The 23,934-nt window shown below is 53.3% G+C and overlaps 5 protein-coding genes across 5 annotated transcripts; 3 read left to right on the forward strand and 2 right to left on the reverse strand.

Annotated features, from left to right (window-relative positions):
• Nucleotides 1-952: 952 nt before the first annotated feature.
• On the forward strand, nt 953-5,282 carry PG998_000723 (Inositol-1 4 5-trisphosphate 5-phosphatase 1; the record flags this gene model as incomplete). The annotated part of the gene is made up of 10 exons (XM_066867541.1): nt 953-1,157; nt 1,271-1,589; nt 1,660-1,824; nt 1,946-2,950; nt 3,020-3,555; nt 3,605-3,714; nt 3,771-3,880; nt 3,934-4,540; nt 4,621-4,783; nt 4,864-5,282. The coding sequence occupies 10 exons, from the start codon at nt 953-955 to the stop codon at nt 5,280-5,282; spliced, it is 3,639 nt and encodes a 1,212-aa protein (XP_066735956.1).
• A 390-nt stretch (nt 5,283-5,672) lies between these two features.
• On the reverse strand, nt 5,673-5,948 carry PG998_000724 (uncharacterized protein; the record flags this gene model as incomplete). Its single annotated transcript, XM_066867542.1, has 1 exon — nt 5,673-5,948. One exon carries the CDS (start codon nt 5,946-5,948, stop codon nt 5,673-5,675), a length of 276 nt encoding a protein of 91 aa, XP_066735957.1.
• Nucleotides 5,949-14,223: 8,275 nt separating this feature from the next.
• On the forward strand, nt 14,224-15,183 carry PG998_000725 (uncharacterized protein; the record flags this gene model as incomplete). The annotated part of the gene is made up of 1 exon (XM_066867543.1): nt 14,224-15,183. One exon carries the CDS (start codon nt 14,224-14,226, stop codon nt 15,181-15,183), a length of 960 nt encoding a protein of 319 aa, XP_066735958.1.
• A 1,375-nt stretch (nt 15,184-16,558) lies between these two features.
• Nucleotides 16,559-17,107, forward strand: PG998_000726 (uncharacterized protein; the record flags this gene model as incomplete). Its single annotated transcript, XM_066867544.1, has 4 exons — nt 16,559-16,572; nt 16,645-16,792; nt 16,895-16,997; nt 17,076-17,107. The coding sequence occupies 4 exons, from the start codon at nt 16,559-16,561 to the stop codon at nt 17,105-17,107; spliced, it is 297 nt and encodes a 98-aa protein (XP_066735959.1).
• A 592-nt stretch (nt 17,108-17,699) lies between these two features.
• On the reverse strand, nt 17,700-23,059 carry PG998_000727 (uncharacterized protein; the record flags this gene model as incomplete). Its single annotated transcript, XM_066867545.1, has 5 exons — nt 17,700-18,879; nt 19,070-20,410; nt 20,891-22,271; nt 22,334-22,478; nt 22,544-23,059. The coding sequence occupies 5 exons, from the start codon at nt 23,057-23,059 to the stop codon at nt 17,700-17,702; spliced, it is 4,563 nt and encodes a 1,520-aa protein (XP_066735960.1).
• Nucleotides 23,060-23,934: the final 875 nt, after the last annotated feature.

The following is a 23,934-nucleotide window of genomic DNA, read 5'->3' on the forward strand; positions in this document are numbered from 1 at the left end:
GGGGGGAAGAGAATTAAAAGGCTTCTCCACTTCACCATCTCCAGCCCTGGCAGTATTAAAATCAAGACCTGCAAGAGAAGTCGACGTCTCCTTCTTCTTTTCCTAAACATGGCCGATGATGATACCCCATTCAAACAATATGATAGGAAGAGGATGACAAGCTCTACGGGCTTCATGATCTCAAATCATTAATCTGAGGCCTCAATCCCCTTTCTATTCAAATATTATAATCACTACTAGTATCATTATTGAATCCTCTTTACCCCTACCTCTTAGACAGAAGGCAGCACCAAGTGGTCAGCCCCCAAGGCCTTCGAGCACATCCCCACGTCCAAGCCTAACTTTGGCTTGAGCAAGATGCGAATAGTCTTCACCATTGAGAGCGCCATGCTCATGTGAGATGGATGCAAGCCCTGTGCCACGAGCAGAGCTTAAATCGACTTGGATTCCTAGTTTCTGCTGGTGATGGGAGATGCGCGGCCATGGTTTCGTGATAGTGAAAAACAAATAGGTATTGACCTCTGTCGGTTTCTGCACGCAGTCTGGCTTCGCAAACTAGAGAAACATAAGCAACACGGTCTACTCATGAATGTCTTCACTGTGCAAATTCTACCCGGCGACGGCGTGTTGTCGGATCTGGAGTATCGGACCAGACAGGTACGGTTTCATCAGCTTGTGATAGGTATTCACGTTCACGTTCTTGTAAAAATAGCCACGTTAGATCACCCGTATCGATAAGGGGGATATTGTGGGGCTCAAATGACGTTGGAAACAGCGCTCAACATTGCAAGCGCCCAAGTTCACCTACTAGTCACATAGTTCATTCATTTGGAGAGTTGCATGCAGGTTGCAATCGCGCTTACGATCCCCTCGGCAACTTGTTAGGAATTGGTATGCGACACGTATCCACGACGCCCACATGTCGTCCCTATTGTTGAGTTAGGTTCTCGACATGGATCAGTACCCGAGAGCGGCAGCGCGGGATACTGTCGTGGGGCCCTCATCTGACAAGTCGAGCCAACTCCTTATTCGCGACTACCCTCATCGCGCCATCGCCATCGTCTCCGACTCCCACGCCTTGATCTTTCGCTACAGTCCCACCACGAGCGAAGCAATTGCCAATGGGTCGCTGGTATCCGTCTCCTCCGCCAGGCCACGTGCTGGCAGCGAAGGCGCCATCTCCAAGTGCATGGTGGAATTTACTCCAGCATCTAAGAAGCTCTTGAACGATTTCCGACCGCTTACCCCCGACCAATCTATGGCACGCTAGGTCTCATCACCATCGGCCAAGATGTTTTCTTGTCAGTCGTCACCCAAGCGAACCGAGTCGCTTCCGTGCGACCCGGCGAAACAGTCGAACGGATCGCGAACGTGGATTTCTTCTGTCTCAACAGCGCTGAATACGACAACGTTTTCTCGCTCAACCCATACGATAACGAGCTGTCAGACGGAAACTCTCCATATGGTCAGAACCTTGGGCGCAGGGAAGGGGAGGTAGAATACCCTTACCAGGAACTGCAGAAGCTCTTGAGTAATGGCAGCTTTTACTACAGCACCGATTTCGATCTTACGAATCGACTACAAGACCGGTCAGTCAATCTCCCCAATACGGCTATTCTCCCACTCACCTTTGAAATATAAAGACTGACAAAATCACAGGCCGGTAGATTCCGCCACCTTTGATATCGACAACTTTGACGATTCGTTCTTGTGGAACTCGTTCATGATCAGCCCTCTGGTGCAGTTTCGATCGAGACTTCTCGCCCATGAGCGCGAGGCCTTGGACTCATCCAGGATTCTGACCTCGGCGATACGGGGGGTTTTGTTCCACCATGACAATACCACAAATTGCGGCACCATTGAGCAATGCGAAGACTGGCCTTCCGTCTTTTCTTACAGTCATCTCCCGGCTGTCTTGCAAGAGAGCAGGCACACGATTCAATAGCCGAGGCATCGACGACGATGGCCACGTGGCCAACTTTGTCGAGACAGAGACCATCTACTGGAGTCCTTCTGGGACCCTCTTCTCTTACGCTCAGGTGCGCGGGTCTGTTCCAGTCTTCTGGGAGCAAAGTGCGGGCCTTATACCCGGTCAGCAGAAAATCGCTATAACACGATCTGCGGAAGGGTCGCAGCCTGCATTCAACAAACACTTCGAGGACCTTGAGCAGTCCTATGGCGCTGTCCATGTGGTCAATTTGCTGAGCGAGTCCAAGCCCGGGGAGGCTGACCTCACCCAGAGATATCATTTTGGCGTAGATCATTGTTCATTAAGTCGTCCCGATGAGAAACAGAATCGAGACCATACCCTCCTGCGGGTTACAGATTATGATTTTCACGCAGAAACGAAGACATTGGGTTATGAGGCAGCGAAAGATATCAGGAACTACATTGAGCACTCTGCCGACGGATTCGCTTACTACCTCGCGGAAGAGATGAATGATGCGGGAGATACCGTACCAGACCATCTGGGGCGTAACAGAATGGTTGTGGTTTTGCAGCAGGAGGGGGTCTTCCGTACCAACTGCCTTGACTGTCTGGATCGTACAAATTTGATTCAGACCCTCATTTCGCAACTGGCTTTGCAGTCGTTCCTGAACCATAGGGCTGAATACGCCTCGTCGGACTTTTGGGTCCGCCATTCTACTTTGTGGGCAGACAATGGAGACGCCCTGTCCCGGATATATGCTGGAACAGGCGCCTTGAAATCATCATTCACAAGAACGGGCAAGATGTCAATAGCTGGTGCATTCGCTGATGCGCGCAAGAGTGCCACCAGGCTATACATAAACAACTTTGCCGACAAATCACGACAAAACACCATTGACATGCTCCTGGGCAGATTGGTGGGCCAGGCTCCTGTGCATCTTTTTGACCCTATTAGCGATTATGTCACGGGTGAATTAAGCAAACGAGCTGCCGAGTTCTCGTCGACTGAGAGTATCACAATGTAAGTCGCTCGCCCTCTTCCCAAAAATATGTTGATATTTCCGTTGGTGGTCCACTAACAGGTAAACAGACTGGTTGGCACATTTAACCTCAATGGCAAGACTGAGGGCATTAACGATGATCTCACGCCTTGGCTGCATCCTGACGTGTTGGGATCAACTCAACCTGAAATCGTTGCTGTGGGATTCCAAGAAATCGTTGAACTGAGCGCCCAGCAAATCATGAACAGCGATCCTACACGAAAACAAGCATGGGAAAGAGCCATTAAGAAGACCTTGAATGGCCATGCACAGAGAATAGGGGGTGAGAAGTATGTCCTACTACGGAGTGGCCAGCTTGTTGGCGCAGCTTTGTGCATATTCGTCAAGGTTTCGGTGCTATCCAAGATTAAGAACGTTGAAGGCAGCGTGAAGAAGACCGGCATGTCGGGCATTGCTGGAAACAAGGGTGCTGTAGCCATTCGGATGGAGTATGCAAATACCCAATTGTGCTTTGTTACAGCTCATCTGGCAGCTGGCTTTGCCAACTACGAGGAGCGTAACCGGGACTACGCAACTATCCATCACGGGCTTCGCTTCCAGAGAAATAGGAGCATCGACGACCATGGTAAATGACTTGCCCCTTCTGTCATGGACCAGCTTGCTAACCTGAAAAGACACCGTTGTATGGCTTGGTGACTTCAACTACCGCATTGGCTTAAGTCATGAACGGGCCATGGATCTGGTTAAGCACCAGAACCTAGAGAGACTCTACGAGAATGATCAGGTCAGTATCCCAGTCGCCTATCAGTGTCGCGTTCGCACCTGCTAATGGTATCAAAGTTGAACCTTCAAATGGTCGCAGGTTTAGCTTTTCCGTTCTACTCCGAGGCCAAAATCACCTTCATGCCGACTTATAAATTCGATATCGGTACTGACAGATATGATACCTCGTAAGTGAAGTTGCGGTTTAGTGTATCGCCAGTGTCATCTAACATTTCCACAGTGAAAAGGCACGGATCCCAGCTTGGACCGATCGTATCCTACGAAAAGGTACCAACATCAGACAGTTAGCTTATAACTCAGCTCCCTTACGCTTTTCCGACCACCGGCCGGTGTATGCAACCTATCAATGCATCGTCAATATTGTTGACGAGGCATTGAAGAAAAAGATCAGCCGTGGGTTATATGACCGACGCAAAGCTGAGGTTGGCCAGAGCGGCACGAATATAGAGCTCGATGATTCGGAGGACGAAGACCTCATTGGATACGATGCCATTGAGCCTGGACTTCCGCCTGCCAGCTCAGATCGTCAGCGGTGGTGGTTGGAGAACGGGAAAATGGCACAATCCTCAATCCAAGCCCCGAGGTCTACGGACGGTGCTTCGTCGACGGTTCTTAATAAGACACGACCCTCGAATCCTTTCGTTCCTAGTGATGAGAGCGACTGGGTCAATGTTCCCCGGGCAAATTCTCGGCTTGGGTCCTTTTCAAGCATCTCCAGCTCACCCTACGAGCACATTAATCATTCTACACTACTTTCTACGTCGGCATCGAGTTCCACGCCTCGAAAGCTTCCACCGCCGTACGATGCTTCTAATTTGCCCGCCAAGGTTGGACGTATTAACCTTATGGATGAACCAATCGGCGGGCAAGCCCAATTACATGAACCGCCGCCACCTCCCCCTCCGAGACGGCAGACAAGCAACAACGGTTCGACGACGACACAGGCCCGAGCAATTCCGATCAGCCGGGAAAGCACTCAAACGCCAAAGCCGACTTCGATGCTTCAACAATCGCAACCAATTTCCGCGGTACCACCACAGGCATCTGGAAGATCCAAGGCACCGCCACCTGTAAGTAGCTTCCAAGTCGACACTCGCCCTTTCCTTGGAGCCAATGCTAATCCGATATTTTTAGATTGCCAAGAAGCCAGTTCACCTCACATCGCCTGTGGTGAGCGCAGGATTCCAGGACTTAGGTCAATTTGAGGAAGATAAGACTAAACCAAATTTGCCCAGGCGGGCCAGTACCAACATACAGAACTTGACTTCTCGGCTGGAGCAAAATAATTCCCCTAATTTGACAGGCGGCATGCAACGTCAAATGCCCGGCTTAACCCAGCCCCAGAGATCAAACACTACGAAGACTGGCACGACTAGTTACGGCCAGAGCGGGTTCAGCGGAGCTGTCAACCTGCCCGGACTAGGGCAGCGTAAGCCGGTATTGCCTGCGCGTCCCCCGCAGCCGGGGCCTGCGCTGGCGCCGAAACCAGCAAAGAGCTCGGCAGTTGATCTGCTGGGAGACGACGATGCTACCGAAATGAGCGGGTGGGAGACTTTGAGGCCCAGTTAAAGAGGTGATGAAAGGGGCATTGGTCTATATAGATAGGATTGCATTGTGGGACTAGAATATGCGAGGGCGTTCGTTGGCTATGGGGGATGCAGCTGGCGGGTGCCCCGGGAAAAGGGGGTGCAACAGGGCCAAGAGCTGGTCTACAGTATACCATCAGCTAGAAAGCGCAGACGTAAAATGGACGGTTTTTCTCCGAGTCTATTGCGCTTGCCTGTGATGTCGGATGATAGCCAATACGTGTGTGACAGGTTGTGTAAGTTGGATTCCTTGGAAACGTTTCGACCACTGCCTTGTGTGATGATTCTGTCCAGCCTTCCCATCACAACCAGTCGACAAGAATCTCTTCGTCCCAATGCATCATCGTCTTGTCTTCCGGTCTGCCCAGCAATATCAACTACCGATAATGGGATGTTCGCTGCTATTTTCTTGACGCTCCTCTGCCTCAACGCTTATCTGGTTATTGTCGTCTTGCTGAGCCGGACAATTTGGGTTGTCGCAGTACTCCTCGCTAAGCTGCCAGCGGAGATCCAGGGGCTTCGCCGGTGGACAGTCTCGGTTCTTTCTCTTTGCCTTTTCGCATCGCTGCGTCACCCGCAGGTAATCATTGGTCTTGGGGTCGATATAGCGACACCCGCAGGCGTAGAACTGGTCGCTATGATAACACATTCTTGTGGGTTTTATAGATGGAACTTGTGACTTTGCTATTTCCTCAGTGATTCCGTCTCTGCTTCGCGCAGGAGTCTACAAGGAAATGTCGTCGGTCTTGCTTTGAATGAGAGAAAGGAGTGAAAGTGGGCAAATCCTTACTTTCCTGCAAGCGACTGGCGAGAGGAGGATTATCACGAACAAAGCATGCAGAGCTAAACCATATGTACATCATAGTTGGTTATGGCCACATGCCGTCTGTCATCCGCAAATGTGTTCGGCTTGGTCAAAGGCCTTTGTTGGTCGCAAGGTTCAAACTTGCCGTCATCTCGCATTGCCTCGGATCAATGACAATGGGCGTCTTAGGCTGCTGCTCCCGCAATACACTTTCTGTCGGACTCGGGGTTATCCATCTTGCTGTAATTAATGTATCCATGTGGTCTTCCATCATCCTGGGGAGGCGATAAAACAGTATGTATAAAAAGATACCCTTAAACACGAAGTAAACTGTAACTCATTTGGCTCATAATGTCCTATCCAGTGCCACAAATATCCTAAGCTATGCATGGCTTGATACCCAGGGCGCATCGCTTTCGCCGCATGGCAGTCATTGAATACTGGAGGCAAATTCGTCCAAAAGAGAACATCCAATGACGGCGTTTTCGTATCAGGCTGCGATAACCAGGGCGGTATCAGACATCAACGTCCGTCTAGTGTGAATACTAGAGTGGTCTTGGTTGGACGCAGCTCCCGCCAAACGTCGGTTCCTACTTTATTATCTTAACGAGAACCTTGCACATTGTTTACTACCTTCGCATATGGATGCCTTCCAGCCAAGTGCCTTGGGTAAGGCCTGGGCAATTGTGTGCATGAAGAATAATACTCAAGAGCCACCTAGCAAAGATAGGCAAGCCTCACTGGCAAGCAAGGGGGGTTTGAGGAAGCCAGTTCAGGCAGGAGAGAATTATACGCAGCAAGGAATCTCACATGATCAGCTCCGCGTCATGTGTTTGGACGGGGTAAAGGGAGAAAGACAAACGGGCATCATGACGGTCGAGACCCCGGAGGTCTTCGTGGAATGATCAGGGGACTACGATGATCCTATGTTACAAATTCTTTGGGGCCTGCAGCTGACTAGCCAATAAATAGCACATACATCGCAGCCCTGACGAAGATCACGACCAAGCAGCGTTTGGAAGACGAGCAGCCAATGCCTCTCGATCTGGGGCTCGGTCTATGCGCTCGGCGCTTACAAGCAATCACATACTGACACAATAATCAAATTGCTATGTAGGAAAACCTGGAGATGTGCAAATAAAGCCTCGGGCGATGGAGGAATATGATCATCATAAAACAAACTGAATGACCACCGGAGTGAGGCTTACACCAACAGGGCCTTCTGCGGAAATTGCAAACCAAACATAACGACCTTTCATCCAATGCCTCCGTAACAGCAGCCGAGATCCATGTTCCCACCCCCTCGACTGCAGGTTGAAATCCGGTCTGGCATATCCGACACACAATATTGGTTTCGTGACGGACCAGCCATGTCTGTTATTCGGGTCCGAATCATCACATACTCATCGTCATATCGTCATCATCTCGCTGCCAATGACATGTCCCTACGAGAAGCTGCGCCTCTGATAAACAATACGAATCCGGTTCGAGACAAACTCATTAGTGTGTTTACACTGATAGCCTCTTAACACTGTCCTGGTGACAGGCTCTGTAGGAAGGGCCCCATCAGCGGCTGGACGGAATGATCACACCCCTCAGTGTGACGAGGCCACAGTATGCAATAGTGGACGGTGGTATTACCCTGTTCAGAACCTCGGCGTTATCCAGCAAGTTGTCCATTGCCTCATTTCCGCGACAGGCCGGCCGGGGCTTCGTGAGTGGCTTGAGAAGCAGCACAACATGGCATCGGGGGAGTTGAGTTGAGTTGATCGACAACACCAACCGTTATTCTTTGCCGGGTTTACCTTGGTCTCCCAAATGCACAAGTGCAGAGCACCCGCTGAGCCGCCGTCCACGTGTAGACCTGCATGTCTCGTCACCAATTCGGAACACTCCTCTTTTCTCCGCTGATGGTGCGGCAAAAGCAAACAAGTAGATACAGAGATATATCAAGATGGGCCAAGGACTGGGGTAGACTGCCATCACCTATTCAGGTGGCGCTCGGCGGCCAATTGCATCATCTTATTGGCATGGCCGATTCGGAGCGGGCTGATGGACCTGAGATTCCTGAGATTCCTGAGATTCCTGCCCTGCACCGTTGACTCCGCAGCGTGACGACGTCCAACTTGGGTCCGACTTGGCGCAAACGGCGAGAAGGGTCAACCTGGAGCTAGCTATCCGGACTGTTTATTTCCCATTAACCGCCAGGTACACGGTGATGGGCATTGGCAGGCGTGCGGGATAGAGTTATGATGGTAGGATTGGCGTTGGGACCAAGTGGGAAGCCTGGGGAGGATGTGAGACCGAATGAGAGAACAGAAACGCATCTCTGGGCTTTCATTGGCCCGGAACGCTCGATCTCGTCTGGACTTGGACTACGAGGATCAATGACGGCTACGACACATTTGTCCACGGGATGTCCCAACGTACGCACGCAGCAAGCACCTGACTTTGAATTCGCACAACAGCTGTGCCTTTGCGGGCTCTGTTGATGGGGACGGATTAAGCAAAGCCTGTGCTGCCGGGGAGGGAAGCAAAGGACATCGAATAAGGCACATGGCAAACCTCAAGATCAGCCAAGCCCCTGCTCAGACCATGTCACTATGGGGCTCTGTTTCGAGATCTCCTATCGACTACTCCGTATGTGCATCCCGGCAAAGGTGACCCTGAGCTCTGGGGCGGCCTTGCGATGCAACAAAACGACACACGGACAATAGCAACTTGATTGGAGCACAGGCCTCAGGTTCCAACAACCGGAATGTTTTAGAAGGGCCCTAAATGACGGAAAATCAAGTGAATATCCAACCACTCACGAGCTGTTGTGCTGCATTTGACTCGTTCCCGTGAGTTCTCGTCCACTCGAATTGAAAATCCCCGGGCCAAGATCTCAAGAATTACGAATACCAATAACGGGCGCGTTCCAAACTGCTTCTACCAGATCTTGAAAACCACCGTCCCATTACCCTGTCATTGGATCCATCCCGTCGACTGGAGACCTGCGTTTTCTAGCGATGCACGTTCCGCGTGGGTTGACGACGTCCGTCCGACGTCCGACGTCTGTCACTTCACTTAATAAACTTGAGTTGAGCACGCACTGCATGTCTTGTTACACCGACTTTTCAGGAAACTCTGCGACCGTGTCAAGGAAGTAAAATTCGCCTCTAGCCGGTCGTGTTGACTGTTGGTCCCGTCCCATCACCCTCACCGTCAGAATGATGCGCTCCTGCGGTCTCCAATTCGAGTTGAAGACGGGAAAAAAACACGCTCTGCCTCCCCCTTCTCCGCCCCATGTATCACACAGTGCGTCGCACACCCCATTTCCCAGTATGATGTCACATGATCATGGCCTTCGCACAGCTCTCCCCTGTCCGAGTATGTACGGCTCGCGGACAATTGCCCCAAAGGCCAACATCCATCACTGGCCCTGGCCCTTAAGCGAGGAGCCGTAAAGTACCCGACCCAGCCCGAAGATCACAAACCCAAGTGGGCGGTCGCTGTTTGTTAGCCTTCTAGCCTCCAGGCTTCGGACTCTGGTTTTTTCTGGAGCGTACCTGTAGGCATCCAAGCAGCCAGCTTGCCAGGTCCCAACCTCCCCCCGCAGTTTTCGATTTATCGTATCGCATCGAGCACTGGCCGCACGGTGTACTTGTCGACCCAGGCCACCGTAGCGTGGCCGATCTAAAATTAGGACTGCTTGCTTCGTGTCACGCCAAAACGCCGTCTCTTCCATAGCCTGACAGCTGGATCAACAGTGCAGCGCGAGAGAGAAGCGATCAGCGATCACGTATGTCCTGTCATGTTCTTCATTTCTTGTTTCCTCCCCGGTTTCGTTTTCACGGCTATGTAGTTCATGAGAAACAAATCAGATCGAGACACCAAGGCAAACAAGTGTTTGAGATTAGAAGCGGTCAATGCCTGCCTTCTTCTGTGCGCTGCGTGGCGTACACACCTACGTAAAGCAGACCGAAAATACAATACATCGATTGAATGCGCGTGTTTAATAGCTTAGCTGTTAACATCGACGTCCAGACGCGCCAGAGAACTATCGACACAATTGTGGTATGGTCTGCGGGCTGTGGTCCGGCTGTGACGACCATTTCGCCCGTTCGGTCTCGGACTGCCCTGCCCACCGAAACCATCCCTGTCGTTCAAACCCCCTCCCCCACCCGAGAGAGTGAGAACTCAAGCTCCTGCCTTTCTTGGTGACAAGGCACATCTTGCAAGCGCCTTGCCACAGCTCGCTAACACCAAGTGTGTGCGGCTAGCTCGAGACGGTTCGAGCTGGTGCCCGTTGGCAGGTTGGATCAGTATCTGTGACGAGCTTTCAGGCTAACAAGTCTGGCGGGCAAGTGTGGGCAAAGAGGCAAAGCTGGCCCTCACTTCTTCGCCAGACTTGTGAGCCACCGCTTTGCAAGTACCGGCAAGCCGGAGTAGACACCGCTCATTACGAAACAACAGCCCCCACGACAAAAAGTTCAAACGAATAAATAGAACTAGTGCCCAGGCACCAGAAACTCTCGTCAGTCTTCGAAGGGGCAGGAAGCGTAGGTGCACTAGAGTGTTGGAAGGTGTAGCGACTAGCAGCAGCCAACGGTGTATAAATCGAGATATACAGCACTGTGCGTATCTGCCGGTGGTTACTGTTATTAGCCGCCAGGGTGGTTGGGTTGTTGGTCTCCCTGGATGTCATCAACCAGGGTCCTTTGGTGCTGTCAGCAAGTACCGCCTGTCACAGAGCCGAAGCGTCCGCCCACCCGCCCGGTTCGTTTGCTTTCTGTCTTTCACTCGTTGCTGTCTAACACGGAATGCGAATGACAGTTCGCGGGGAACATGGACTTCCACCAGCCTAGAAGGGTAAGCCAGACGCTGCATTTGATCAATTCAAGTACGTGTAGAATCGAACTGATCAATCAATCAAATGCTCAAGCACCCTCCCTGGCCTCCCTGGCCTCCCTGGCCTCCCTCCCCAGCACCCGGTCTAGTGGATCAAGCACAGAAACTGGGCAGCAAAGGAGGGAGTCTGTCGGAACCAGAAGCAGAAACAAGTGGGATCGGCTCTTACATGATTTTTTTTCTTTTTCTGCTGTCCGCCCCTCCCTCTAGGCCTCTCCTGCTGCAAGGTCGTGATTAGTCACAGTTCAAAGCGCGCCCCATCCAAAAAACCCTCGTGGATTTTCCCATTTCAACTCAGCGTCGCCCAATTCCTGCCAACCAATCCCCTCTCCTCTTTGGTCCACAACGGCCAAAATTCATCGAATCAGTTGTCTTTCTTGCCCGAACAGACCAAACAAGTTGGCCCAAAAACACCGACACATTCCAACCACTATCTACGCACAGTTCGTCTCTTGATTGTCAAATCACAAAGAGTCTCTGGCAACACTATACTGCCCTTCCCGTTCTCGCTAAATTGACTTACCCGTCTCCGCATTCGACTCGCGAATCGCAGTCCTCCAAGCCTTTCTGCATTCTGATTCGATCCCGCCAGGCAGGTTCAACTCAGGAACCGCAGCCTCAACTCAATCCCAAATCTACAGCTCCGTAGGCAAAGGGAAACTTAAGCAACAGCCATACGGCCTCTGCTGCGCCTGCCCCTCTCATTGGTGCGCAATTGACCAGAAAGTGTCTTGTCTGCGGCTTTGTGTGAGCGCGCGCCTTGCGACTTTTTGCGACACCGCTACTACCTACGTCTTTGGACACCCGGCAGAACGCGTTTCTTCCTATTTTATTTTCTTTCCCTCTTCCCTTTTCTCTCGTCTGACACGACACGCGCGACTTCCGCTGCACAAGCTACTCAGAGTGCGCCGACGTCGTCCTATCTTGCCAGCAGCTAAAAGACTACATACTCTGTGCTCTCTTCCCGCTGCATTGTATTACCCTGCCTGTTGAGTGGCTGCGCTTCCAAACCAAGAGGGCCGCCCCATCAGTAGCAAACCAGCCAGTCAGAGAGCTTGCGCAAAACTCAGACACTGAACAATCGTCCATTCAGCAAATCAACGTCTTGCTCGCCCGCCAAAGGTCCTCGACCAGATTGCCAATTCCTGTCAAGACCTATCATCGTCGCCAGGGTCATTCTCACCGTCTCCATTGGTTCTGATACCCGTCAGGTGACAGGGACTGCCTGCGGATATCTGTTGACATTGCTGTCCGTCCTTCAATCAGACAGCTTCTACAGCACTGCCGTCGTTGTTATCGCCCCGAAGACGAGTTTCAGCTCCTCCTCGAGGCCCCTCCAACGCGCGAATCTTGCGCGACTTGGGAGAGTAAGTGGTGCACTGTACTGTACGTGTTAGTCCCTTACCACCTTTCGTCCCCTTCCTTTTGTTCTGCCTACACAAGCCAAAGTGGCCGGGCCCGAGCCGCCAGCTGTACCTGATGGATGTATAAGTGCCTCAAGCTATTGCTCAAGCAGGCACTACGTCCTTGGTCGTTGGCTTGCTTACTTACATACCTACTTAACGCACCATCTGTCCGACGTTGCCTGCAAGATGCAGCCCGTCAGCAGCAATATATGTCGCTGGCTATCTGTCTGGCGCATAATGGGCATTTTGCCAACAACAACTCCTCCTTCTGACCAGATCTATGAAACACGGCTTACTGACTTTGCATGATCAAGAACCAGAACGCACCATCTCGTCTATTCAGCAGAACAACCCAGGTGTGTTGTTCGGTTCCCAACGGCGTGGTACTCTGGACCAAAAAAGGTGCGCGGTTCACTTCCTTTTTCAAATCTCTTACACACCCTCCCTTCCTAAAACCTTGTCCTGCTCTCCCATCTGCAACGATACGTCTGCCTGCCACCCGTTCGTGGCTTAAAGCGGACATGGCATTGGAAATCGGTGCACCCTCGCCTACTAGCAAGGCCTGCCCCTCTGCCCAGCACACCACCACTGCGACTCCATTCCATCCCATCTTGTGTAGCCTGTCTTCGGGCCTTTCCTATTTTCTCTCTCGCGTCCCTTTTCGCACACACCTTCTCCACGTTGAAGTGGATGGTTAGTGCCTCCACTCCTGGTCCCAAACCAACGTTGTGGCATGCGCGTCGCATGTGTTTCTACTGCGAGCTGCATATTCGGCGCCCTCAAACTGTCCGTCGCTTTGTTTCTTCTTCCTCTGGGCGAAACGAATTGCATACTAGATAACTTGAGAGGTCTCGCCAGTTGGGCTCTGGGTTGGAGTGCTAGGCACACCCTCACCAAACTGCCTTGCGCCGCCACCGGTCAAGGCTGGCAGGTTTCTTGTCGCTCGTTTCTGATCGCTGAGCTGGTCAACGGAGTGGGGCCATAGCTCGTGCATATTCCGTCATGCATGCCAGCGCATCAAGTGGTTGCCCAAGGCGCGGAAAATGAGCAGTTGGCCACCCATCCATGTCTCTAGCATCATCCGAAAACCCCCATTTTATACTTAACGTAACGGTTCTAATGTTTTTGGTTGGTTAGCCCCGCCGTCATATAGTCCAGTATTACGGAGAGAAGAAGAATTCTGGGGAACCTTCCGCTCAAGCTGTTTCGCCAGGACCATCGACTTTTTCGCACATTACATTTGATAGGCACATCGTCTGTTCCTGGACGACAGCCCCATCCGTTGACAAGTCTTCGTTCGCGTGGCTGTTACTGCAAGCCCGGCTTGCTCTTTTCTGACTTCCCAACTCCGAACGCAACCACCACTCAGCCACACGCACACACACAAACATTCGCCCCGCGTCAGGGTCTGAAGCCATCTAAATCACATCGCCTCTTGCATATGCCGTGGACCGGAGACTTGCGCTGTGCACCTACCACATCGACGACTGCCAGCTCATCCACGCATATCCAATAGATTGGGTGCACATCCCGCCCACTCGCGGCTACCTAAGTGACTGTGCCCAACTGCAGCCATCCTTCGGGACCTTTCTTCTATCTGAAGAACGACGTCAATCTCCAGTTTTGCAGTTTCGCCTTTGCGACTGCACAGATACCGTCGTGCACCGTACTCGACTTATAGTTTCCACGCAAATTCAGCCCTCGACCCTGTAAGCTTGGTGGGCCACCTGTTTCTACCTGTATAACGCGACAAGAGACATCAACCTTTGGTTTGGTATCACGCGCATCCCCGTCGCCCATTGCGCCATCAATCTCCAAGAATGATGGACTACGCCCAATATCAGCAACCCCAGTCGGCGCACTCCCAAGGACACATCCAGTCTGGTTACACAAATACGACAGGCGGAAATACCATCACATCTCCGACCAGTCATACCATACCCCATCACGGTGTCCAGACGTCTCCTATCCTCCCCAACCAGCACCAGCCAGCTGCTTCGGGCCAGAACCACAACATGTATCAAACGCAGTACAGTGTTCCCCAGCAGAACATGCATTATGGCGTCCCCGGCATACAGGCCGCCGCAATGGCCGCCACTGCCGCCGCCGCTGGGGGCACAGGGTATAGCAACTACATGCCCTCGGACCCCAGCCTGCCACAGACGTCACCGAGGATGGGGTCTGGAGTAGGCGGCAAGAAGGACGGAGTTGGACCGCGGTCGCCACAGCAGATGAGTCAAATGCCATCCGGACGCCGTTTGAGCCAAGTTACGAGCCCAGGCCTGCCGAACGCGCCCATGTTGAACCACAACGCGCGCTCTACAGTACCACAGCCTCCCATGCCCCCTACGCAGGCCATGCCGCCCCCTCAATCACCCGAGATGACAGCTGGTGCTGAAGAATCGCCCCTTTATGTGAATGCTAAGCAATTTCATCGCATCCTGAAGCGGAGAGTGGCCCGCCAGCGGCTCGAGGAGGCACTCCGCCTGACCAGCAAAGGCCGGAAACCGTACCTCCACGAATCAAGACACAACCACGCCATGCGCAGACCTCGCGGCCCCGGTGGTCGTTTCCTGACTGCAGATGAAGTGGCCGAGATCGAGAAGGGCAAGGGTGACGGCAAGACGGAAACGGAGGCCGTGGCCGACGTCTTGGCCAAGGCGGCCGCCAACAACAAAAGGAAATCGGAAGCTAGTCTTGGGGCGCCGCACAAGAAGGCGAAGCTGGAGACGGAGAGTCCGGAAGAGGAGGAGGAGGAGGATGCCGAAGACGACAGCTAGAAAGGCGGTCGGCTTTGGGCAGGGGGTCGAACGGCAGGAATCCTGTCGGTTCGCGTTATGAGTCACGACGTTTCTGATTCGAGCCAGGATATATTTTCTCTGAGCATCCGCAACGATGGTGGGGGAGTCCTTGTGTTTCTAGGGAAGCGTAGCGCTGCGTTTTGAGACTGCTTTTCATTTATCAATGGACAGGTTGGGGCGAGCACCAACAGAGCTCCCGCAAGGGGCTCTCTCGCAAATTTGCCAAAGGAGAATTGTGCATCATGACCGGGAGCGCGCCAGGACGTTCGCTCTCAAAGGCTTTCCTAAACATTTCCACCATCGCCCACGCGATAAAGGCTTACGTCTTCTTCTTCTTTCTTCTTCTTCTTCTTCTTTCTCTGTGTTATCATTCTCGTACCGTTCATTCTCGCCACGCACATGGATTGGCGTGAGAGGGGCGTACTCGGCCGGAAAGGGAAGGCGTCCTGCCGGCCTTTTGGGAAATCTTTTATCTAGGAATGGATAGGTGGAGGGATATGAATGAGACGAAAGGAAGGATACCCCACTTTGCTGTAGCTTGAGCGACTTGTTATTCTTTTCATGTCTAGTATTCTGAGATGGTATAAGGGAGGTTTTATTTTGCTTCTTTCTTTATCCGCGGTCTTTCCCATGCTGCCTCTGCCAAGGTCCTGAACACACACGACAGCCACCGACTCAACATTGTATGCATGGATCGCATGGGTTTAATACGAAAGAGGCTTGATTTCGAAGATATCGTATTCCACTCCCCAAAAATACACACAGCACATTACACAGCACACACACACACACACAGCGCGCACACAGAGCGAAGATACGGATTACAGTCTGAGACACATTGTTCCCCGGGCTGTTACCTAAATTGGAAATGCAAGTGGTAGCAGAGGCAGCATGATTCGTTGGATGTCGGGCAAAGAGGTGTCAACTTACTTAGGTTTAGACCTGGAGTGCCGGGGTCAAATACATCAGATCAGCCACCACCAGGTCCCAGCCAATTGATTGTGCGAATAAATATACTTGAGATGAAACGAACACGATGAAAGTATGTACAAACGTGAGATGAGGTCAACCGTGGGAGCAGGGTTATGCTTTGGTTGGTGAATCAATAAATAAAACGATTGGCAGGCGACGACGACCTGGCGGGCAAGCGGGTCAGTGTGGATCACGTGATGCGACTGGGGAACTCTCATCCATTCAATTCACCTGGTCTCGCTCACCAGTCCGTCTCCCCGATTGGCATCAACCCTCGCCAAGGAAAACCACAAGAGACGACGACACACCCGCCATCTCCATGACCGTCTAACTCCGTCTCTCAATACCTTTTTCTAGCACAGTCCAGCCCAAATACGCCAACATGCTTTTCTTCAGGTAAGCGCCCAACCGAAGCGGAATCGAGCATTTGATATTGGAAACCGACGTCTCACGTGCCGCTCTCCTTAGTTTCTTCAAGACCCTCATCGACAACGAGGTCACCGTCGAGCTCAAGAATGACATTCAGATCCGGGGGACCCTGAAGAGCGTCGACCAGTACCTCAACATCAAGCTCGATGATATCCAGGTCCTGGAGGAGCTCAAGTACCCTCACTTGGTACGTTGGCGTAGCGTCCTCCCATGTTTGCTCTTTCCCTCGCGTGAAAACTGCCTTTGGAGGCGAAATAGAAATGCCCAGGACTGATGGCGCAACTGCCAGAGCTCGGTCAAGAACGTCTTCATCCGCGGCTCTGTCGTGAGATATGTTCATCTTCCCCACAGCGCTGTCGATGTCACGTTACTCGAGGACGCCACACGGAGAGGTAAGTCGAAACTGCTAGCACATGATGGATACGCAACTGGGGGTTTGGATCGAATCTGCCCGCTGACTCACTCTCCAGAGGCTGCCAACCAAGCCGCCAAGGCCAAGTGATGATATAAAAGCTCTTCCTGCAGCTAGCTGGAAAGGCCTTGCCATGCAGCGGGTCGATGCAAGGGCCCCCGGGGCTCCTATGATTATCCAGTCTCGCTTGCGCTCGTGGCCAAGAAGAGACACCAACCACGAGACCCCTAAGAAGAGGGGCTAGGCGTCTGATGAGCCGAGCGATGAACTTGATGGCCTGCAGATCGTGAATCAGGCATGGGATAATCATGTCTTGATTGATATACGAACCTCGGACTGGGGCTACGGGAGGGGGAGGTAGTTTTGGTCGGAACCAAAGTCCCAGGATTCGAGTTCTACCGGGGGAAAGAGGAATATACCCGCATCTATGCTGACTGATCTGCCAATCTTCTGTGTTGAGGAATTACCCAATGGACATCACCCAGTTGAAGAGCTCTTGCCTCCCGCCAGAATTGATAGTGACTCATTCGTCTAGTGAGCTACTTATTTGTTGTCAAGGTGTTTGCAATATCACACTCTAATGCCAAGGTATACAAAGCTAGGCTGTATATACAAGTTGTCTCTTCCAGTCGTCATTCGTAATATGGTATATCCTGTACACGGAGTAGCCAGTTGTGGTATCCTACCAACTGACCCAACCACCCGCTGCATCTCTCCCGTCCCAAAGCTCGTTTTCATCTACACCCTGGTGCTGGCCGCCTTTGCCACTACTGCTACTCTTCGCGGAGACCGCAGCCTTATCATCATTCCTTTCTTTCGTCCCTGTCCCCGCCCCTTCTGGCAAGACCTTGACGACCCCACCCCTGCGTCTCTCAGCGATCCAGCGATCCGTCCAGGCCTTCATGCGCTTGCGGCTCGCCTCGCTGCCGACATTGACCGTGGGCACGATTTTCTCGATGCGCAGCGCCATGGTGAAGAGGGCGAGCTCGCGGAAACTCGAGTGCTCCGAATACGGCACGCCGAAGCACATGGCCTCGCGCGTGCTCCCACGCTGGGCGGCGAAGTCGCCGGGGCCGAATCGCGTGCGCCAGGCCGGGCCGTGCAGGAGCTGCGTCGTGGGCACCGACGAGGGCTGGACGTTGACGTTAACAGTGCGAGCCGTCGAGGTGGGGGACCGGAAGTTCCAGCCGCTCGGGCGGAAGCCCACGATGCGGCTGAAATGGGGCTTGTAGCCGTTGAGGTACTCCTGCAGCGTCTCGGCCCGGATCTCCATCAACATCTGCATGTGCACCTGGGCCTCGCGCGGGTTGGTCGTGAGCAGTGCGGTGAGCTCGGGGTCGCCCAGCTGCTTGATGATCTTGATTTTAGAGGCCGAAGCAAAGATTTTGGTGTTGAGGGCCTGGGCGATGGCTACGCAGATGCGCTCCTTGCCTATGGAATAGGTGCCGCAGATGACCAGGAGGCGATGCTTGGGGCTGACTTTCGTGCCGTCCTTGTTCTTGCTACCGGAACCTTCGCTGCTCGCCGAGTCCTTGGTGAAGAAGTTGTTGACCGAGGTACTCCCCTTTGGCCCCTTGAGGGCCTCAAAGGCATCGTCCGTTGCATTGGGGTCTCCCGATATTGTCTTGCAAAACGCTGCACAGGCACTGATGACGTCTTCCTGGGGCGGGAAAGAGTAACGTGGATTGAGATACGTGGTGTCGAGATAACAAATGTCGATCTTCTGTTGCCTAGTCTTGCCAGATATCGAGTCCACAACATCAGGCTTCAGCAACGGGTGTGCAATATGAGCCTGGCAGGCACGGAAATCCCCGCAGTGCAAAAATGCGTTGCCCCCTTGGAGTCGGTCCTGTTCCGAGAGCCTTCTCGAAAAGAAACAAAGAGCTTCCAGGGCAATGGTTGGCTGGTATCATGGTGACGAAAACGCCTTCTATACCTGGTATCTCGACTTTTTCGTCAAATTCCAGTTCAACCACCCACTTCGCAGCTGTCCGGAGTTGGTTTCTAACCAAACTACCTGTCACCTTGCTGCAGTAGATCGGTCCATGTGACCAACTTGCCGTCAAGCCAATGTAGTGATCACTGTGGAAATGGCTCAGGAAGTAGGCGTTGCAGCCCTTGACCGCGCCGTACCGAAAGGCGTCCACGCAAATAGAAAACCCGGGCATAATCTTGTAAAAGGGGCAGGTCCGTTGGTAGGCCGGTTTCCCACGGGAAGCAGTCTCGGTAGCGGCAGCCGAGGCCCAAGCCTCATCTTCAGCGTGAGTTGACATCAGCTTACTGAAGGCCGACGTTGGCTTGTGGGTTGATTTGCTGCCTAATTCAATGGGGTTTGCTTGTCCGGGCCTCGGTACGGCGGCCCGAGAGAAACGCTTACTCACATCCGAAGATTCGACAATGGCCTCCGGCGGGGGTTTGGCTGGTGGTTTCGGCGGCGGCAAGGGGTTTCCGTCCAGGCACGCATTGACATGCACCGAGGCATGCTCTGCTGATAACCCGGCGAGGCTAGCGTTGCACAAGGGGCAGCTTGCAGTCATATCTCCATCTCCGGAAATTCCTTCTCCTCCGTCATCCGGGGGCAATTCCATGGCATCTTCGGCCTCGAGACGAGCCTGCTCTTGCATGTAGCGCATGGCGCGATACTCCTCGCCATCGTCGAGCTCATCGTCAAACAAAGCCTCCATCTCGTCCATGTCCTTGAAATCGTCATACACCGAGTCCTCCGTCTTGATCTGAGGAACCTCGGGCACGACTGTACAACTCTCATCCCTTAGCATCGCGGGTCTGGGGGATATTATTGGTGGCGTGGTGTCTTCCTCTAACCTTGTCTTTTTCGGGGGAACCATTGGGGTCTCTTCTTCTTCCTCTGCCTCTTCTTTCGTCGGTGGCTCGACGGGCGAGTCCGGTTCGCTGTCCGAGTCGTCTAAGAACGGGCCCCTCTTTGCCTTTGTTCTCTTTACCTTTTTCGGGGCCGTCGAGGGTCCTGCGCCGCCCGTGGTCGGTTTCGCAGCAGTTTCAATGTCTTCGCCGTCGTGGCTCAATTTCTGTCTCTTGGAAGAGCCGGCATCCTCATTGAACCGGGATTCGGACAAGGAGCCGACATCGGGCTCCAGCTCGTGGTGGATATCGTCGCCGTCTACTGCCTCCTGCTCCTCGACTTTCGGACGTAGCGGCGAGGAGTGTGCGATAGCACCGCCCACCGAGGGATCGCCTATGAAGAGCGGCTCTTCGACATCGACCTTTTGAAGAAGTTCAAGATGTTGCCATTGGCGGGCAGTTTCGGTTTGGAAGCCGACGTCTTTCCGTTGGTTCTGGCAGGGCCGAAGTTGAGCTTGGACTGGCGGGGCGTGACGGGTTTGGCCCTGCCCGTCTTCGCAGGCGGCATTGTTTCTTCTGAATGGGGGTGTGTCCTCGTGGGCTCTCGTGTGTGTGTGCTTCCTCTCGACCTATGCGCAGCTCTAAAGCAACTCGGGTTGCTAAGTAGAGATGCTTTGAGAATGGGTGTTGTAGGTAGGGCGGGAGTGGCAAAGACTCGATTACGCTCACACAAGCACATGCACTGCACCTAGCAATTTGGGCGAACCCCCACTACGTCGACTGACTGGCTTGGACGCGGTCCCCAACGCGACAAAGAGCACGCGAGGTCACGTTATCTCGGTTCCAACTCAACGCAATCCATCTCTGCGTATCATCATCATCATCATCATCATCTCTATGTAACATCTGAATCACGCGCTTAGAGGCCGCTAGGCTATGGCTGAAATCCGGGATATATGGGTATCATGTTTATTAAACAATTTATTCGCAAGTAGCCAGTCGATCTTCTTTGGATCGCTGCTAAATTCATTATCATTTCGTAACCTTACTTTTTACGCATGTTGAATCTTGTCCGTGTCCCCTGAAAGCACACCGGTCTGCTCACTCGTGCTGCTGGGTGCCGAGCTCTCCGGCGCCTTCTCCTTCAAGCCATTCTTGCCTTGTCTTTGCACAAGCGCTCTGCCGGCGAAGTAGTTCTGGATCGCTTCCGTCAACTCGTCGTCGTCGTCGTACATGCCGCTAGCCTCGGGGTCTTCCTTGGAAGACTCCTTCTCTTGCCACTCTGCGCGCATGTCCTCAATCTTGCTCTTGGTGTCGATATCAGGGTGGTAGCTCTTGCCAACGCCCATCCAGCGCTCCCAAAGAGACAGATGCGACGGGTGGATGGCAATGCCGTGGTAGTCGCCCTCGCGGCCCTCCAGGATGTATTTCCAGCGACGCTCCTGTTCCTTGAGGTCGAGACCGGTGGTGTCAGGAAGCCAGATGTAAGTGACCACCATACCGGCAAGACCAAACCAAGGAACGACGTAGAACTTGGTCTGGTCGTCGATGTAGTTGTAAAGGACCGACGCAAGAAGAGCTCCGGCCTTGCCCATGCAGGCGGAAAAGCCGTGGGCACTGGCTCGGATTTGGGTGGGGAATACCTCGCCGGCAACCAAGAACGTGACCGAGTTGGGCCCGAACTGGTTGAAAAACGACGACAGGAAGTACATGGCCTGGAAGGAGTGGATACCCGCCGAGCTGGTGTAGTACGAGTAGTTGGACATGGGAATGACGAAAGTGATGAAGCAGACAAAGAATCCGACCTGCTGCATCAGCTTGCGGCCGTACATCTTGTTGTCGATGAGGAAGGAGGCCAGGTAGTAGCCGCAAAGCGCCACGGCGACGTTGATCAAGTTCCACCGCCAAGTCGTCCAGAGGGTACCCTTGCCACCCTCGATGACACTGATGAACTTGCCTTGGAACAGCTTGTTGCCGTAGAAGAAGACGTCGTTGCAGAACCAGCCGGCAGAGGTAGCGAACAGGCGGCCACCGAAGTTGCTGCACGTCATCTTGAGGGACTTGGCATCGTAGCCGGTGACGTTGGCCTTCTTCTTGGCCTTCTCGAGCTGCTTACCAGCAGATCGCATCTTGTAGGTACGGTAGTAGGCCAACCACAGGGTGCCGATGGCAGGAATGGCGAAAGAAAGGCGGAAAACCCATTGCGCACAGATCTTGCTGTACTCGGAGCTTTCGCCGTAGCCACGATTGAAGATGACCAGCAGGACGATAAGAATGACCTGGTTGAAGAACTGACCCCAACCCTGCATCAGGAAGGCCATGGTGACCTTGCGACCACGGTGCAGGCGATCGTCGCGAGTCGACAGCTTGCCCGCAGAAACGGCATTCTCCATGGAAGAAGTGGCAGTGATGGGGTACTCGCCACCAACTCCGAAACCTATGGAAATGTTGGTCAGCCGCAGTAGAGATTTGGAGTCAAAGGGGGCGGTGGAAACGTACTGTAAATGAAAAGACACCAGGCATAGCAGATGACCCAGCCCTCCAGGCTGGTCCCCCAACTTGCGGTCAGCATGATCAGACCCAGAAGCATGATCAAGGCATCTTGGATAAGACCCCAGCGGCGACCAATCCAGTCACCAATGATCTGCAAACAAAAGTTAGTTTACCGCGGCTTTCTTCGTTCGGCTGGGGTTCTTTAGGGCTACTCACGCCAACAGCGACCTGACCAATCATGATACCAATAACTTCGAGATACGTCACCGCGGCAACCCAGTTTGCGCTGCACACGGTATGGTTGCCCCAGCAGTCCGGCCAGACCTTCTTGAAGAGGGGCTCGAGGTTGCCGATGGAGAACAGAACATAGCCTTCCAGACCGAGACCGGCACCGGGGAGGACGGCGTTCCGGAAGTACCAAGAGACTGGGCTGAGAGGGTCGCGCTTGAACATGCTGCAGACTGTCCGCCACTCGGTCATGGCCTCGTCATGGTCAACCTTGCGAACGAAGCTGTAACGCTTCCAGAAGGGGAGGTCGGCCCAGTAGACGCCGTCGTCGGTGTAGGAATCGTCGGGGTGGGTCAGGTGCTTGAAGATGGCCTTCTCATGGTCCGTGGCCGGCGCGCCGTGTGGGTAGTGGTCATGTTCGTTGCCGGTGGCGGGACCATGGGGGACCGGTATCTCTCCAATAGGAGGGTCGTGTTCCTTGTGATGGCGGATGAAAGAAGCCATGCTGTCCTGGGTAGCCTGCGAGAGGCGAGAGACAGACAGGGAAGCAGGAGGGAGGGAGGGAGAGAGGGAGGTAGGTAGGCAGGTAGGTGTTGCTCTCTAGGAGGGGAGGATGGTGAATAGAACAAGCGAGAGTTGTTCGTTCAGGAAATTCGACAACCGGTGCTTTTAGGTCAAGTCGCCTGTAGTGATAGGCGATACCGGGAGCCGAAGAAAGTTTGTCCACTGCTGACCCAGAGAAACGGAGAAAGGGATCGAGCAGAGGGAACAGGAGGTGCTTCGCATTATGTACTCGCGGCCGTGGGGACTGCTGAAGGTTGGTGTGAGTTCTGGTGTGAGGGCGTGGTAAAGCGGACCTTGCGGCGGATCCGTAAGGGACTCTTTCTCCAGCACCAGTTCTAGTTCTGCCCCGGTGCCAGACAATCACCAGTCTCCGGTTGCAGAAACGCCGAGGCAGGCGAGAGGGTTATCCATCCATACCCAGAAACAATCCATCGCAGACCCCGGTGGTATGGCCACAGTTGGGACTACTGCGGAGCTAACTTTTTTTTAACAAGGAATCAGTCTGCATTCGAGATCCCCCAAGGCCCCCCCACACCCGGCTTGCCATAAGACCGGACGAGCTGCATGCAACTTTGATACACCGGGAGTTCCTCCAGCACCTACAGGACCTTAGGACCTACCAAACGCCTCTTGGCGAATGAATTGACGTCGTGCTTGCACCAGGCCATGCTGATGGGACAGGAAGGCGCAGAGGCGGGCCGGCAAGACCAGGAATCGACCCCTAGATCGTGGTAATAAAATCCAAAATGCTTGTTTCTCAGATCAGCGCATGACGTGTAGGGATGCAGCCAATGCCGCGAAGAGATTAAGCAAAT

This window comes from Apiospora kogelbergensis (assembly GCF_038363985.1).
Source record: "Apiospora kogelbergensis strain CBS 113332 chromosome Unknown utg000001l_segment0_segment0, whole genome shotgun sequence".
Lineage (NCBI taxonomy): Eukaryota > Fungi > Ascomycota > Sordariomycetes > Amphisphaeriales > Apiosporaceae > Apiospora > Apiospora kogelbergensis.